The following is a 17,868-nucleotide window of genomic DNA, read 5'->3' on the forward strand; positions in this document are numbered from 1 at the left end:
TCAAGTCTTGGAAAATTGCAACATAAGTAATTGTTTTTAGTTTTTCAAGCAAAATAGCAAGTGGAAAGGATGGCTATAATGAACAGATCAGCTGGTTAAGACTAGTGGAAGGTAATTACTTTTATGAGGACAGGCTGGGGCTCTGACCCTGAGGATGAGACTTAACTTGTTCTGCATGCAAAAAAACCTAGCTAATGTCTTTAAGAAAATATATCTTATGGAAAAAATACTACCAGCAGTGTATAATGGTTTGGGACAGAGGGGAATCTAGCTTGAAATTTGAATCTTAAGCTTCAAAGCAATGTTAAAAAAAAAAAAAAACACCAAAATTTTAGTTTAAGTTCCACTGAAATAATAGCAGAAGAGGAGCAAGCACTGAACCTCTGAGGACATGCACAGTTAAAAATCCCGTGGAACAGGAAGTACTAATAAAGGACATGAGAAGGATCACAAAATCGAGACCCACAAGAGGGAGTACTGACCAGCAGCAACATGAAGTGTCACAAAGATTTGGAGGTCAAGTCAGCAGGAGTTGAGGTGGGAGCATCAGATTTAGCCATAGGAAGGCATGAAGGTCTTAAGAGAGCAGTTTTAGGGGCGCGTGGGTGGCTCAGTGGGTTAAGCCTCTGCATTCCGCTCAGGTTATGATCTCAGGGTCCTGGGATCAAGCTCCACATCAGGCTCTCTGCTCAGTGGGGAGCCTGCTTCCCTCTCTCTGTCTGCCTACTTGTGAGCTCCCTGTCAAATAGATAAGTAAAATCTTAAAAAAAAAAAAAAAGCAGTTTTAAAAATGGGAAGGATTAGTTCCTCAAGAAGTCAAACAGATGTTACCCTATGATCCAGCCATTCCACTCCCAGGTTTTTACCCCAAAGAATCAAAAACAGGTGCATGTAGCCTCATGTGCACAGCAGCACTACGCACAGCAGCCGGTCAAGAGATGAACCAACAAACTGTGATACAGCCAAAAATGGAACTCTAATTCAGCCACAAAAAGGAACGAAGTCTAACAGACGCTCGCCAGGTATGGAATCTGAAAACAATACATGAAATAAGCCTGACACAAAAAGGCAAATACCGCACAACTCCACTGGCAGGAGGTACTCACGGCGGTCCAATTCCGAGAGGCAAAAAGGGTCCGGGAGAAGGGGAAATGGGAAGTTACTGCTTCACGGTTCGAGCTTCTGCACGGAGCGATCAAAACGTTTTTGGACACAGACTGTGATGCAATGAATCGTACACTTAAAGACGGGTTATTACGGACACTGGGGAGGGTATGTGCCATGGGGACTGCTGTGAAGCGTGTAAGGCCGAGTCACAGCCCTGTACCCCTGCGGCAAACAATACATTATATGCTAATTTTAAAGGAATTTTAATTTAAAAAAAGGTAAATTTTTTTAAAAAAAGATAAATTTCATGTTGCATAAATGTTTAAAAACACTAAGTAGACCCCGGACTGCAAGGAAGAAACAGCCCAGAAACTGCCCAGAGGAGATGGGAAGACTGGGTCTTTCACCACCTCGAAGTGCGAAGCGCCACAGACACACACGGGGGTGGGGAGTTTCCTCTTCTCTGTCTCAGGGCAGAGTAGGTTTCCGCATCCGAATTTCTGGGTGAAAGCTTGGAACTCAGAGCAGGCAAACAAACAGACTTTAAAGGGGGCCTAAACCTGTGATCTGGGGGAAGAGAGGGCGCGGGAAAACCGTGAAAAGCCCAGCGATAACTTGGCCGTGTGTCTGGAACACCACCAACCAACGACTGATTCCCTAACACACGGCGGCAGCGGAACGCGGACCCGCTCTCCCCGGCGGAGAAAACAAGCGCCGCGGGACCCCTCCAAGGACGAAGTCTTTCCGAACTGGAGGCCGGGGACTTGGTCTTCTCAGATTTATCCAAACGCCACGGAGTTTAAGAACGTCGGGAAACGACACGAGGCAAACAGCCCAATTTCTCCAACAAGCAAACAGAAAGGAAAGAGAAACCAGAGGCACCTCAGCCAAATGCCGTGTGTCACGGCGAGCGGTGGCGCCTCCCGGGAAACGCGAGCCGCCCGGCTGGGGGGTGGGGCCGGGGGCCGGGGGCCGGGGGGGCGGGTGCAGCTCTCACTTCTCTCTCGCCTCTGCCATCTGTTACCGTCTCTGCCGCACCCCCTCCTGCTCCCGGAAGACCCAGCCGCAGGGCTCCGACCCTCGTTCCGGGAAACAGCGGCGGGAGCCCCGGGCCCACGGCTCCGCGACCCCAGCGCGGCCCGGCCCCCGCCGACAGGGGCGCGCCGGGTCCCGCGGGCGGTTCCTCGGTCAACACCCAGTCCCCGGGAGCGGTGCTCGCGGTCGGACTCCGCAGCCGGCCGCCGGGCGTCAGGCCCCGGGCGCAGCCTTCAGCCTTGGGGTCTCGGGGCCGCGCGCCGGAGCCGCTAGCTTGAGGCGCTGAGGGGACGACGGAGGCCGCGCGGGCTCAGACGCCGCCGCGCCAGGCCGCGCGCTACTCACCCTGACGCAGGCAGCGCAGGATTCCGGGCTTCTGGGACTCGGGCTGTGGCATCTTCCCTCCCGCCACAGCCCGGGTCCGACCCGCATTAGCCACAGCAGGGGGAGTTGCCCGGGAAGAAACGCTGCACCGGCGCGGCGGCGGTCACGGGCTCCCGCGCCGCAGTCTCAGACTGAGCGCGCGTGCCCCTGGGGCCACGTGACGGAAGGCCCCGCCCCCGCGCGTGGGTGACGTCACCGCCCGCGCCTGGCGCGGCGCTGGCGAAGACTGCGGCGTTCGCGAAGCTCGCGGCTCGGCGGCGGCCCTGAGGGTCCGTGACGGGCGGCTTGGGTTTTTTTCTCGTTGTAAAACCCCCTCGATGAGGACAAGCGGGCGCGTACGTATTAGAAGATGTGCAGCTTCAGCTTTGCTCAAACAAATGTGGGTTCCACTGTGAAGGCTTTGCGGTGTCCCTCTCCGAGGAGGAGGTGTCCCCAGGAGGAGCGGCCGCAGCAGGCGGCGCCGGTGTCACCTGGGGGCTGCTTGGAACTACTGGGGCGGGGCACCTGGGTGGCTCAGTGGGTTAAGCCTCTGCCTTCGGCTCAGGTAGGATCCCAGGGTCCTGGGATCGAGCCCCGCATCGGGCTCTCTGCTCAGCAGGGCGCCTGCTTCCTCCTCTCTCTCTGCCTGCCTCTCTGCCTACTTGTGATCTCTCTGTCAAATAAATAAAATCTTAAAAAACTGCTGAATCAGAAGCCCTTTGCCAACCTACCTAGTAATCAATATCTGCGTTTTAGCGAGATCTGCAGGCGAGGCGCACAAACCGAGTTTGGACCCCCGTGCTCGCGAGCGGTCAGCGCCCGAGACCTTCCACTGCTCACGCCGCCTGCTCCCGACCCTTGACAGCGTCAGGTACTTAAATGTTTGCCATTCTGAGGGTCTGGCGTGGAATTTTTTTTCTAGCTGCTACTTTAAACGTTTCTAAGCTATTCCGTCAAATTAGTGCATAATGGTACAAACCCAGCAGTTGAGGTTTGGGTTAGCTCCAGTTTTGCGGTTAGGAAGAATGACACTAAAATTTTAGCTGTTTGCAGCCTCATGCTGTGGTTAAACCCAGTCTTTGACACTGGGCTGGTTCTGCTACTGTATGGGCGGGATTAGTTTGTCCCCAGATAGTTACCAGATGAAATACAGGATGGCCGGAAATTTGCATTTCAGAGCAACAATGAACAATTTTGTGGTGTAAGTATGTTTGGTGGAATATGTGAAATACACTTCTAACAAAATACGGTGTATTCAAAATTTGGATTTCAGAGACAGAGCATCCTGTATCTTTGTTTGCTAAAATCGGCAACCCCAGCCTGTGAACAAATCCTACCTTTGGATTTCTCATCTGTGAAATGGTAATAACAACAGGGCCTATCTTACGTGTGGTTGGGCTGAGATAATCCGGGCAGAGTACTTGCCACAGCCTATGAAACATAACCGGGAGCTGTTTCAGGCTGGCGCGCCTTAGGCTGCATTCCGAGAAGTGTGCTTTCTTTAGAGAACTCCCAGGCTTACTTTAAGGTTTGTCTGAACATTCCATCATACCAAAACTGTGTTATAAGGAAAGCTTTGAGTGGGTTAGGTCCAAAATAGAAGTCAGGTTTTTGTTTCCACATGAAACAGAAAATTGCCACCTATAGGCTAATACAGATTTCCTTTCGATCACACCAGTACTTGGATATTTATTCTCATTTCTATTCCAGACTTGTCTAAGGAATATACTACATCATCTCTAAGACTTGCCCACACTGTTATCTGGTACCGGAACCAAGACTCACACTAAAAAATTAAAATTTAAGGGGCACCTGGGTGGCTCAGTCTGTTGAGCACCTGACCTTTGGGTTCAGCTCAGGTCATGATCTCAGGGTCTAGATCGAGCCCTGCGTCAGGCTCCGTCCGCACTATGCGGAGAGTCTGCTTGAGATTCTCTCCCTCTCTTCCTGTCCCTGTCCTCCCACCCCTTTCTCCCCATGCCTGCAGGTGTGCCCTGTCTCTAAGGAGAAAAAAAAAACAAACAAGTAATATCTAATATTAGGCTCATGGCTCTAAGAACATTTGTCTTTTTCTTTTGGCAAAGCTGATTATTTGCCATATCCTCCCCTTTATGCTTACCAAAGGAAAAAAAAAACTATGCTCAAATTTCAAAACTGAAAAAAAAGTTATTTCAAAATGATTTATTTATACTAGAATTTTTTCCTTCTGCTATAGATTTCTATTTTGTATTTTACCCTAATTTTAATAGATCCATGTGTTTATTATAAACATTTTTTATTACTTCCTAGAAGCAGGTAAGGTATAAATATGGGCCAAGAATAAAATCATAACATGGTGCTTATTTTGTGTTGCCAGATTGACTTTTTAAAGGCTCAGTCATGTTCCCTGACCACCGTAATATATAAGCTCAGGTCTTCCCCATGTCATTCTAACAACAGATTCTAGAGAGTAAGTTGCTAAATACATATGTATAAAGGATCATAGTAACTGGTTCTTTTTTCTTTACATTATATGGATTATCTCAAAGAACACGAGCTCCATGAAGGGAGGGATGTTTTGTTGTTCCCCGCCTGCTGTGCCCCAGCACCTAGAAGGATATCTGGCCCTGGATGACTACTCAGTTGTCGACTGAGTGAGCATAAAAGATAAGTTGTCTCCTGCTATAAAAACTAGTTTATACGCTAAGTTTAGTGATCCTACCTCGTCTCCCCCGGTTCTTTTATTCCTTTCAATGTGTTTCCCCCTGCATTTTATCATTGTTTCTGTGAATTAAATATATGCCCCCTTCCTAGCCACCTTCACCAGGGTGAACACAGTAGCCATCCTTCTAACTCAAAAGAAATACTTTAGACATTTGGGGGATGCCTGGGTGGCTCAGTGGGTTGGGCCTCTGCCTTCGGCTTGGGTCATGATCTCTGGGTCCGGGGATCAAGTCTCATATCAGGCTCTCTGCTCAGCAGGGAGCCTGCTTCCCCTCTTTCCCTGCCCGTCTCTCTGCCTACTTGTGAACTGTCAAATAAATAAATGAAAATAAATAAATAAAAATAGTCGTTTGGGAGTGTGTTCACACAGGGTAGATAGGGAACTTAGCTACTTCTTTCCCAGTCCCAGCTAAACAGTTCTTAGTCAGAACATAGATTAACAACAGAGCGCACTCTCCAAGAAAGGTCAGGAGAGCTGTAAGCCAGAGCCATCACAGGGGAAAAATATGAACAAGGCAAAACTGTAAGCAGGGAAGAGGGACTGTCTCCTAATGACAAAAGGACTGACAGACACAAGCCAGAAGGCTGACCTAGAGAACTGGACACCACAGCAAGTGGATGGGACGTCGGAAACTCAGGAACCCAGCCAAGCAAGGGATCAGTTCCAATATCTACACTGGCAGCAAGAGAGGAGCTCAAAACAGTTGAGCTGAAGTTGGTATGTACCAACCAAGGCTCTCTGTGAATGTCCTTCTGAGAAGGCCACCAGGCCAGGTCACCTGCCTGGAGTGAATGGGGTTTACAGAGTCTCCAAAAGTGGAACCTTCCCGATGGTCCAACAGGACCAAGTGAGTCTGGCAAATACCGAAGAGAATACACTTCACCTCACACAACTGTATGACAGTCTCATCTGTGTGACCATGTAGTGGCATGTGTAACAAAGTATTAAGAACTATCGTTAAAGGAAGACAGAAAGGCACTCTGGTTGTATTTCTTACTGCACGTCACTTAATTTCATGTTGTTCCAAACTCGCGTCAGGTTTGGAACTGTGTTCTTTGCTGTGTTGAAGACCTCAGAGGTTTTTAGCCCTTCATTAATGAAAAGGATTTGTTTCCTTTTCTTTGGCTGTCCTTATATGTCTCCAGTTCTGGGAAGACATTATCCAAATACCACTGAAATGGTTTGCAACCCAACCGTTTCCTCAGTTCAACGCGCTCGCTGATGTTTCCATAGGCAACAGATTTCAGACCAGGTTGTCGTAAAAAAAACTGCTCCTAAATGGAAATAGAGAGTCAGTCATTCCATTAAACCAAACAAGCCATATCTAACATAGCAGTATATCCTTCCGTCACCTGAACAACAACAACAAAAAATCAGAAGACCTTCCGATTCCATCCATAGCGTGAGGGCAGAGTCACACGTGGTACCTGGATTCCCTCAACCCACACGCGTTCACAGTATGTGCTGTGACAAACCACAGCAGAGGGCTGTAGAGGGATCCAGGGCGGGACCCAGGGATCCGGTGCTGCTTCTCAGAAGCCCAAGAATCCCAGCCAGCTATGGTGACATGTTTATATGTTCAGATTTTAAAAGACTTTGAAAGTATGTTTTTAAAATATACTAACAGGTAGGGGCTCTGTGGAGCAGCTAGGAGCTACCTAGGTGGCTCAGTCGGTTAATGATCTATCTTCAGCTCAGGTCATAATCCCAGGGTCCGGGGACTGAGCCACTCATCAGGCTCTCTGCTCAGCAGGAGTCAGCTTCTCCCTCTTCCTCTGTCCACCCACCCCCCACCCCCACCCCCGCCCCTGCCTCCACCCATGCACTCTCTCTCTAAAAATAAATAAATATTTTTTAGAAAAATAAAATAAAACATGCTAACAGGTGGAAAAATTGCAGAACAAAATACTGTGTGAATCTCATTATATAAAAGGATATATATTTGTTTTTAAATGTGTGTTAACAAGAAACTATTCATTTTAGTGATTGCTAAATTTAGTGATTTAGCACTTGCTAATTTAATGTTAACTTCTGAGGGGTGGAACTATGGTCTGAGAAAGCTTGCTTTTCACTTAGTACTCTTTCAGTACTGTATGACTTAAACATGAGTATGTTTTACCGTTTAAAAAATAATTTCTTTTAAAAATCAGGATATATAATAAGCATACAAAAAGTACATAAAATTCAATGTGCAACTTAATGAACTGTTGAAAAATCAACCCCCGTGATACTGACTAGGTCAAGAAATACCACACAAACAATCTCCTTGAAGCCCCCAGCCTTTCCCATCCTGAACAAAGCCTTTCCCTTGGTTTTAAATACTAACTTGATTATGTATTCATGCTTTTTCTTTTTTTTAGCTTTGATTATCTAATTGTGCACACATAAATTATGTGACTTGATTTTACCCATTTTTAATTTAATAGAACTGGAATAAATCAGTATACATTCTATTGTTTTGGCTGCTTTAGTTCACCATTATGTCCTTAAGATGGGCTGTACTGTTGTATGTGCGTCTATGGTTAATTTTCATGGCCAAATAGAATCATATCCATTAAATATGTCGCATTCGTACATTCTGACCCGACGAGCGCGCGGGCTGTATTTAGTGCCGGCTGACACCTACAGTGTTGTTCGTGGGCTGTATCTAGTGCCGGCTGACACCTACAGTGTTGTTCGTGGGCTGTATCTAGTGCCGGCTGACACCTACAGTGTTGTTCGTGGGCTGTATCTAGTGCCGGCTGACACCTACGATCCTGTTCGTGAGCACTCTCCTTCATGCATTCTTGCACAAAAGCATGCCTTTCTGGGATGAATGTGTCGGATGGAATTGCTAGATTGTGGGATATTCATGATCTTTACTTGATTTTGCCAAACTGTCTTCCAAAGTGAGTTTGTAATAATGAGTGCTCTCACACGCGATGTCTGAGAATTCCTGTGCTTGCCAATACTTGGTCCTATCAGACTTTAAACAGTTTTGCCAATCTAAATGGCTATGTAGAAATACCTCACTGAGGCTTTAATCTGCATTGCCCTGATTACTAAAGAGCATTATTACTTTTGTACTTTAAAAAAATAAATAAATATTAGATTAAGACCAGAACATAGACTATCATAGAGAGATTCTTACAGATTTCTCCCCATGTATCTGACGTGAGATCTTGTGGGGGTTACCGCCATATTGGTTTGTGCACAGGTCGTGCGGGGACCACTTTCAAATTGGGCCAGAGCGGCATGTTCTCTGTGCACCCTTTTAGGTCCTGGCTAGGGGCTGAAGGCTTGGGGAGGTGCACAGATGAAGGAGCATGGCTTTGGTAGAGAAATCTTTGTCAGTTGAAGAGAGGTAATGGGGGGCGCCTGGGTGGCTCAGTGGGTTGAAGCCTCTGCCTTCAGCTCAGGTCCTGATCTCAGGGTCTTAGGATCAAGCCCCTTATCGGGCTCTCTGCTCAGCGGGGAGCTTGCTTCCCCCTCTCTCTGCCTGCCTCTCTGCCTACTTGTGATCTCTGTCTGTCAAATAAATAAATAAAATTTTTTAAAAAAAGAAAAGAGGTAATGGAGTTTCTCACGTGGTCTCCAGATCACAGCAGCTGCATCCCTTGAGAACTTGGTAGTAGAGGAAGAGAATCTGGGGAGCTGCCTGTGGGGAGGAGGGCAGGGAGTGCTGCTTCAGAGGGGCAGGGCTTGGCGCGGGAAATAGAGCTGGGCCAAACTAACTCCCGGTGGTGGTTGATTTAGTTCTGAGAAACTTGAGTTTCCCTAGAAATTAAAAAGTAATGCTCCAGGGCAGTAGGTTCAAATGAACCAATTGAGAATAGGGTCTGGGAAGGCAGATGAGTGGCTGAAGGCTAATTTAAGGAAAATAGAGGGAAAACCCCCAAAACTTCTTATCTGGAAAGGTAGTAGTAGCAGGTGTCTTTAGGGCAATCCCATTCTGTACTCTTGCTTGTCTTTCCAAATCAGAGACGTTTCCTTCACCTTGTATTGGTCCAGCCAAACGTGCACCAATCTGAGATTGTTATAGGTCACGGATTTCATAAAACCAGGTCGACTGGGAAAGCGCGGCTTATTGATGAGTCCCACTCGCGAGCAGGGGAGTATGAAAAGTTGGCCTCCACACACCCAGATCTAGATGAAACCGAAAAACATTAATGCATGTTTGCTAGTAGTACTAGGCAACTGCAGAATCTTTTTTTTTTTTTTTAACAAACATAGGAATAGCTAACATGTCTTAGGCTGTTCATTTAAGCCTCACAACAACCCTATAATGTGGATACTGTGGTTATCCCCACTTTACAGATAAAGAAACTCATACATACATTGAGTAAGAAACTTACCAGTGACAGTGTGCAGGGTTTAAACTCAGGAAGTTTGGCTTCCGAGTCAGCACTCCAAACTGTCTCTTTCATAAAAAATAATTCTTTGTTTTTGTTTTGTTCTTTTTAAAAAAAATTTTATTTATTTATTTGACCGAGAGAGAGAGTGAGCGAGCACAAGCAAGGAGGGCAGCAGGCAGAGGGAGAGGGAGAAATAGTTTCCCCACTGAGCAGGGAGCCTGATGCAGGACTTGATCCCAGGACCTTGGAATCATGACCTGAGCCAAAGGCAGATGCTTAACCCACTGAGCCAACCAGGTCCCCCATATGTGACCTATTCTGATGCTGATTATATAAAAAGTAGAAAAATACTTTGTCTTCAAATATTCACAATGATGTTCTGAGCATGACTAAGTGTTACTGGATGTTAGCAGGTAACAAGAAAATACTGATCAGGGCTAAATTCGATGATGCCTCTTTTTTGTACTTTAAACACTTCATAAAACTTTTTTTTTTAAAGATTTTTATTTATTTGACAGAGAAAGAGAGCATAGCAGGGGGAGCAGCAGGCAGAGGTTCCCAGAGCAGGGAACCAGATGCGGGGCTCGATCCCAGAACCCTGGGATCATGACCTAAGCCAAAGGCAGATGCTTCACTGACTGAGACACCAAGGCACCCCTGGATCTCATTTTCATCTGAAATTGAGAACTACACAGTTGTTCACTGTGGGGGGCACTTTGTTAATATCAAAAGCTAATTACTACTAGCTATTTATAATGTTTTATTCTTTTTTTTAAGTGAGAACTTAAGGATATTTGGAAGATCATTAGTATCTGTTTGATAATTAGACTGGAGAAAGCACTGTTTATTATGTTTGAAATGTTTCTTGATTAGAAAAGAAATCTGGCATACAGAATAGAAAATAAAATCAAAGTGATAGAAGAGGTACAAGACTAAAAATTTTATGAGAAAACATTCGCAAAAATCATGGGGGGCCTGAGTGGTGCAGTCCGGTGAGCACATCTGACTCTTGGTTTTGGCTCTGGTCATGATCTCGGGGTCGTGGGATTGAGTCCTACATTGGACGCCACCCTGACTTCGGAGTCTGCTTGGAATTGTGTCTTTCCCTCTGACTCTCTCCCACCCCCCTGGAGTGAATGAATAAATAAATCTTTTAGAAAAAATCAAATTGTGGGTACCTGGCTGGCTCAGTCGGCTAAGCAGCTGCCTTCACCTCAGGTCACGATCCCAGGTTCCTGGGATCGAGTCCTGCATCGGGTTCCCTGCTCAGCGGGGAGCCTGCTTCTCCCTCTCCCACTGCCTGCAGTTCTGCTGACTTGTGATCTCTCTCTCTCTGTCAAATAAATAAATAAAATATTTTTAAAAAATCAAATTGAAGGAAGCTACAGCAATTTAGCTTAATCTTCCTAGGGCTCATGTATTTGTTCTCTTACTCTTGATTCATTCTCTAGAGGGACATGATCTGTCTGGACATACATTTTACTGGGCTCACTGTCCGTGTAGACAGTGGTCCGCTTGCTTCCTCAGAAGTTCTGCTGGAAGTTGTCCATCCAGCTCCGTTTCTACTGTTATTATTATTATTATTATTAGTAGTAGTAGTAGTAGTAACAGCTCTGGCACCCCACTGAGAGTTAAGCTAACACAGTGGGTAAGAACACAGACTCTGGGCCGCTCAGTATAGCTCGAGCCCTCCATCAGCTGTATGAATGAAGGCAAGTTACTGCAGTTACTCAACCTACTTATGCCTGTTTCCTCAACTGCAGAGTGAGAGTAAGTACCCACCTCATGGGATTGCTATGAACATTATATAATTTGATGCTTATAAAATGCTTAGAGTTTCTGTTTATAAATCAGCGTGCATCTCTGCTGTAGTGAAGTGTGGTAGGTTGCCAGAATGGCCACACCTCTTCATTCCTCTATGCACATTTCTGTGCAACGTAACATTGTCCCTCATTCCATCAAGAGGTAAAGCTTATTTCTCCACCTCTTAAGTCTGGCCTTGGCCACATGATTTGCTTTGGCCAATGCGACCTTAACAAATGTGACACAAACAGATGCTTGAAGTGTTTGCTGCATGGGACTTCATTTGCTACTCTTCGGAACCTTGTGACCATCTCACTGGAAATGAGCCTGAGCTAGCCTGACTGATGTAAGACACAAATGGCAAGTCATCTCCACTGCCACAGCGATCACTGGGCCAATGTCCAGACATGTAAATGATGTCATCATAGACTCATCAGCCCCAGCTGAGCCTCTGGATGAACACAGATGTATAGGCGATCTCAGTAGAAACCAGCCATCCTGTCTCTGACTGGAAAAGCCACTTTGGAAACACAGTGAATTATGAGAAATTAGAACTGCTGTTTTAAGCCACTGTGTTTCGTGACAGTTCGTTATACAGCAAAAGCTAACTGATACATGAGGGGACATTTTTTCTCTTAACTTCAGTTTTACTCATTAAGTAAAACAGACCTCCATCCACTTGGTTGTTTATTCCAGAAACTTGGTGTGATAGATGGAAATATCATTCAGCAAATATTAGTTCACTCTCCCGTCCCTCACTTTGGGGCAAAGTTTATTTCTTGGACATCCTGACTTTGGGCTTGTCCCTCTGTTGCCTTGGCCAACACAATGGGAGTAGACATGATGCATGCTGAAGCTTTAAATATGCTTTGTGGTCTGGCTTGACTTTTGCAGCCTTGCCCATCCAAATGAGAAGAATATGCTGGGTTGCTACTAGTCACCACTAATAATCTAGTACCTCCAAATACTAGTAGAATAGTAATACTAGTAGAACATGAATAGAATTTTTTTTTACACAAGTAGAATTCTAATACTCATAGAATGATGAATTGACTTGAAGTCAAAGATTAGAGCCAAGCCCAGACCATCTAAATTCAGAGGCAAAGTCCCCCTCGCCAGCCCATGAACATATGAAAGAAACAACCTAACGCTTATTGGTCTAAGTGATTCAGTGTTGAGCTGGTTTGTAACATAGCGTCATCATGGCATTAGCTGATTGATAATGGCCTGTCTGGGACACCGCTTTGTCTTAACATCCATCTTACCTGCTCAGTCTCTTAGTTCCATCCACTCTAATCATAAGATATGCCTGGAATCTGTCCAGTCTTCCTGCCTCCATTACAACCGCTCTAGTTCCATCCAAGGCCACCCTTTGTCCAGATCATCACAAGAAGCTCCTGGTCTCCCTGCTTATCCCCTACTTTGTTCATCTCCATCACTGTCCTACCTAAAACCTACCTGCAGCTTTCCACCATGCATAAGACACAACCTAAATCCTCACAAGGCTCTGGGGCACCCTGCCCTTGCCCCCTCTCCAGCCTTCCCTTATCCCTCTCTCCTTGCATCATGGCCCAGCCTCACTGGCCCTTCTCCACTGGCACATATGGGTTGGAAAGCTGCCTATTTTCTGAGTCTGTAGGCGGAAATCAGGGCATTACGAAGTATTTTCTTTCTTCTATAATCTGTATTTGTTTTCATGAGGTGACGTAGGGGTACCCCATGTGACAAAAACCAGGGTAGGATTTTCTCAGGCTGTTCCATTGGCCTCACAGTTACGGCGCTGCCTTCCAGATTCAGGCAGTCCATCAGATTTATTTTCTAGTCTATCCCGCCTTCTCCAGTCTCAAGAAACTTCTCAGCAGAAAGTGAGGAGAGGCTGCTAGCCACATACCACTTTAAATGAGGACTCTGGGATGGCTGTCGCGTAGAAAGAAAGGAACCGATATCAGCCGATGTTTTAAATGCTTGATGTGCGTTGCCCCAGTGAATACACACAACAATTATTCTGATCATTTATACATGATCAGGCTTCCAAGACTCCAACCAGTACAACCATTTATAACTATTTCCCAACCACTTCTTTTTTTTTTTTAAAGATTTTATTTATTTATTTGACAGAGATCACAAGTAGGCAGAGAGTCAGGCAGAGAGAGAGGAGGAAGCAGGCTCCCTGCTGAGCAGAGAGCCCGATGCGGGACTCGATCCCAGGGTCCTGGGATCATGACCTGAGCCGAAGGCAGAGGCTTTAACCCTCTGAGTCACCCAGGCGCCCTTCCCAACCACTTCTTTTTTTTTTTAATTTCTTTTTTATTTTTTTAAGATTTTATTTATTTATTTGACAGAGAGAGATCACAATTAGGCAGAGAGGCAGGCAGAGAGAGAGGAGGAAGCAGGCTCCCTGCCAAACAGAGAGCCCGATGTGGGACTCGATTCCAGGACCCTGAGATCATGACCTGAGCCAAAGGCAGCGGCTTAGCCCACTGAGCCACCCAGGCGCCCCCACAACCACTTGTTATGTGGCAAACATACTAGGTGTTCTGGGACCCAGGTATGAACAAGTCAGACCGTGTTCCTGCCCTCGCGGGGCTCACCGCCTGGTCAGTACACAGACTGATGGGCGTCCAGCACAAAATAAAAATGGAGTCTCTGATTCAAAAGTTATAACAAATTTCAGGAAGGCAACTGTGGAGTATTCCACTAAGTGTGGGGTCCTTCCAAACGTGCCCCCACAGGCAACCACACAGGTTGTATGCCCACAGAGCCTGCCCTGAACTTGGTACACTCGAACAGGTGCTGTTATGGTACTGTCTACTCAAAAAAAGAAAAATAAAGCATGCGCTCTCATGCATGAGCACACACAGGAGAAGGGACCCCAGACTTGTGCACGTGCGTGTGCATGTGTGTGTGTGCATGGGCATGCAGGGAGGGTGGTCATAAGGTCAAGGACACCTTCCTGAAGAGATTACATCGAAGCTGTGAAATGGACTGTGGAGGTGGGAAAGAGCAAAGAGGACGGAGGTGAGTGATGACTCAGACCCAGATCTAGCCATAGCGGTGGGAGAAACAGACGCATGAAAGGGAGAGTGGAGACCAAGAAGGTGCTCTGGGGGGATACGGGATGGATGGTTGCAGGCAGGGGGAGGGCAGCATGTCATCCATCCAGAGAGGGAAAGAACAAGGGAGGAGGCATGGGTTCGAGGGGGTAGAAAGGGCTCCGTTTTCGAAATGTTGGGTTTAGGATACCCATGGGATATTCAACCTACAGGACAATCACCTATAGGCCATTAGATGTATAAGATGATGGCACAGAAAGACCTGGGAAGGAGCGAGAACTATGTCATCAGCCTGTAGTCATTCAAGTCATTCAAGTGTGGATAAGGTTACTGAGAGGATGGAGAAGAGAAAGAGGGTCTTGGGGAAACCCAAGAGAGGAGGCAATCTGGAGCAACGGTGACCATGGTAAGCTGTGGTCAGAGAGCAGGGGGCTTCCAAGGAGCATGACCCACCCCCCTTATGCAGACTCTAAGAATGTGATCCGCCCTTTATCGCCAGCACACAGTTTGCTTTCTAATCGAAGCATCCGAAGAGGTGTGGCCACCTTGGGCGGCATCTAAGCTGGCTTCAATACCTAAGAGGTCCTGTCCCATAGTGAGGCAGGTGATGCCCAGAGGATACGGAGGGCTCCAGGGCTGGAGCAGGGCACCTTGCCCGTATCTGGGGCCTCAGGTTGTTGGGGGCTGCTGGAGGCCAGCCTGCCTTCCACCAGGAAATGGAAGTGTGGATCTGCAGCCTGGGTTAGGAGAAGCCTCCTGAGGCTGCGGGTGAAGCCGCAGCTCTCATCCCTTCTCCGGAGTGAGCTCAGCAGGCAACTAAGACAAATTCAGAGCTCTGGAAACTTCCAGAGAGAAATGACTTAGAGATAGAATAGAACCAAGCTGGCGAGGTCTCCAGACCTGAACTTGAGTAGACAGTACCAAGCAGGACACACAGGTCTGGAGCAGACACCTACGAGTTCCCCGAATCAAGGCAAGTTCCTCCAGCACTCTGCGCTCCAGCTCCTCCACTCTAAGGACATCACGCATGTAGCTCGCAGGCTTGTCGGGAACGTTAAATAAGTTAACACCTGTTGGATCCCGGAGCAGCGCGTGTCACACATAAGACCTCATCCAATAAATGAAATGCATCTTTATCCTTTACCCCGTAACTTAAAAATGCCCTTTCTGCAGGGAAGCCACCGAAGACACATGGCTCCCCCAACACAGGCTGGATTCCCCTTTCATCTGATCTCGTGGTGCTCTGTATGTCTCTATGCGTCTATCAAACATAAATAACTAGTCACCTCTCTCCACTTCAGCACGTGGGACTTCCTGCTCTCAAGAGCCGCGTTTGCTCTGTGCGCCACTGAATTTAGTACTAGCACAGCACTTTGCACGTAACAGGCTCTCAGTATTGGTGAGTGAGTGAATGGACGGATGGGTGGATGGATGGATGGACGGATGGACGGATGAGGGCTGTGCCTTCTTCTGAATGCCCGAAGTATAGCGTAGCCCAACACAGCAGGTGCTCCTACATGAGGGCTACACTGGACCTAACGAGAACTCTTCACAGCATCTTCACCCTAAACAAGGGTAGACTGGGTTACTGTCACCAGCCAGGTGTTAGTGACAGCCATGGGAGTTGATGCAGGGGTGGTGCCCTGAAATATCTCAGTAAGGTACGACACGGACCCAGGCTGATCAGAACAGAGGTGTGACAACAGGTCCCATGCCCCTGCCCTGCCAAACACGATCCCTTTAGTTGATGGGTGGGCTGCCTGTGGGTGATATTCAGTCAGCTCAGAGTTGAAATTCTTCCCCACCGGGTAAGGAAATATCACACTGTATTAACCACCAATGTGGCTTCACACGTGCAAGACAGCTGAGGTCAGCCCTGAGTCCCGAGGAGCACATGGGGCAAAAAGGGACAGCTGACAAGAGCACCAGTCTTGGGGACACCCACGCTTCTAGGATGCACAGAAGATACTCCTGCAGACACAGAACAGAGCTGTGGAAGAGGAACCAGGAGCAATGTTCTAAACTCCAAGAAAACGTCTGGAAAAAACCGGCTGACAGCATCAAATGTTGCAGTGACCTCCAGGACACAGAGGAACAAAAGCCATCCATTAGGGACATCAGTATTAAACTGGTGACAGTTCCCGGAATGCTGTCCCAGGGTGCCGAGGCCACCAGGATGCTAATTTATTGGAATGAGCACTGAGAAATGAAGACATATGTACAGGTGTCTGTGATCTTCTCTCCGGAAACACAGGGTTACTTATCCTGGTTAGAGACCGCAGCCAGTGTCAAGAGAGTACGCCTCCTGTTTATTAATTTACATGTTTATGAAGAGAGAGACCCACACATACTTAAAAAATATGAAGGGGCCATTAGAAGTGGAGTAGTTGAGAAAATGGAAGCAAGGAAAATTAATACATTTGAATGATACGTTAACTGTTATTTGCTATCTGGAGGGAATATAGAACCAGAAAAAGGAATACACTCCCTCTTCAAATATGCATGTGTTGTTCACTAAATTGATGTTCTTGAGACACAAGAATGTGCTCATTAAGATATTAGGTCCTGAAAAGGGGACCTAATATGCCATACACCATATTCACAGAGAGCCATACAATAAAACAAGGAATCATCAGCCAAACAATGAAAAGTACCAAAGACATGAACATTATAAAATAATGCTGGGATCAGAAGGGAACACGTGATGGGGGCGGGGAGAGGCAATGAAAACAACACACTTCCCATATACTGCCAAACAGGGCCTTAAAAGGAAAAAGATATTGTTCCAGATATTTTTATATTTGCAATAACGTACCTGAAGCACTATGAAAGAAGTCTGTGCTTAAGAGAACTTGGAGCAAGTGAACGAAGTAACAAGCCAAAAGGAGGAAGAGAGAGACCAAATCCAAAACATAACAGCAGCTACAAAGAAAAAAAAAATCAGAAAAATAAAACACAAAAAGCAAATACAGCAAACAATTTAATACCCGCTAAGATAATATGTGCATTCAGAGGCTGGTCTCTGCGGACGGCCACAGAGTGTAAGAACAGAGGGCAACATAGAATCATTACGGCTCTCGCGTATTAAGCACCTTCCAGAAAGTATCTGTTTACTGCATTGTAATAAGGACCCTGTTCTTTCATTTTACCTGCAAGAAAGCTAAAGCTCAACCAAGATTTGAACTTAGTCATTGATTAAATTGCTTTCTCTGCACCAGACTGTGTCTGCCAGGAAGAAACAAACAGGCAGAGAAAAGTGAGAAAAAAATTAAGGATAATAATGGTGAATTCACAACCCAGATTTGTATGCACACTTCAAAGTGACCATTATTTATTTTAAGTTTTATTTATTTAAGACACCTCTACACCCAACATGGGGCTCGAACTCACAACCCTGAGATCGAGAGTTGCAGGCTCTTTTGAGAGAGCCAGCCAGGCGCTCCAAAGTGACCATGATAAAAAGTCTATT

The 17,868-nt window shown here is 46.5% G+C and overlaps 2 protein-coding genes and 1 long non-coding RNA gene across 11 annotated transcripts in view; 1 reads left to right on the plus strand and 2 right to left on the minus strand.

The window, feature by feature from the left end:
• Positions 1-2,692, minus strand: part of GALNT11 (polypeptide N-acetylgalactosaminyltransferase 11) — a 53,402-nt gene extending 50,710 nt beyond the window's left edge. For both annotated transcript variants that reach the window (XM_032304564.1, XM_032304565.1), the window contains exon 1: positions 2,488-2,692. The gene's annotated coding sequence lies outside the window, so the exon portion shown is untranslated. The remainder of the gene's footprint in view (positions 1-2,487) is intronic.
• Positions 2,668-5,423, plus strand: LOC116568867. Of its 2 annotated transcripts, XR_004276769.1 has the most exons (4): positions 2,668-2,861; positions 3,262-3,376; positions 3,779-3,867; positions 5,034-5,423. It is a non-coding gene; the product is annotated as an uncharacterized LOC116568867 (long non-coding RNA). The 2 variants fall into 2 exon arrangements; XR_004276770.1 differs by lacking the exon at positions 2,668-2,861 and having other exon boundaries at positions 3,206-3,376.
• A 48-nt stretch (positions 5,424-5,471) lies between these two features.
• GALNTL5 (polypeptide N-acetylgalactosaminyltransferase like 5) overlaps positions 5,472-17,868 on the minus strand; it is a 48,512-nt gene continuing 36,115 nt past the window's right edge. For 5 of the 7 annotated variants that reach the window (XM_032304570.1, XM_032304566.1, XM_032304569.1 and 2 more), the window contains 2 exons: positions 9,185-9,334; positions 5,472-6,483 (listed from right to left, as the gene is read on the minus strand). In XM_032304570.1, the coding sequence (XP_032160461.1) occupies positions 6,292-6,483; positions 9,185-9,334 (342 nt within the window). In that variant the 3' untranslated portion in view covers positions 5,472-6,291. Of the gene's footprint in view, positions 6,484-8,775; positions 8,847-9,184; positions 9,335-17,868 lie in introns of all 7 variants that reach the window. The other 2 variants (XM_032304571.1, XM_032304572.1) reach the window with 2 other exon arrangements.

Source organism: Mustela erminea, chromosome 11 (assembly GCF_009829155.1).
Source record: "Mustela erminea isolate mMusErm1 chromosome 11, mMusErm1.Pri, whole genome shotgun sequence".
NCBI classification, from domain to species: Eukaryota; Metazoa; Chordata; class Mammalia; order Carnivora; family Mustelidae; genus Mustela; species Mustela erminea.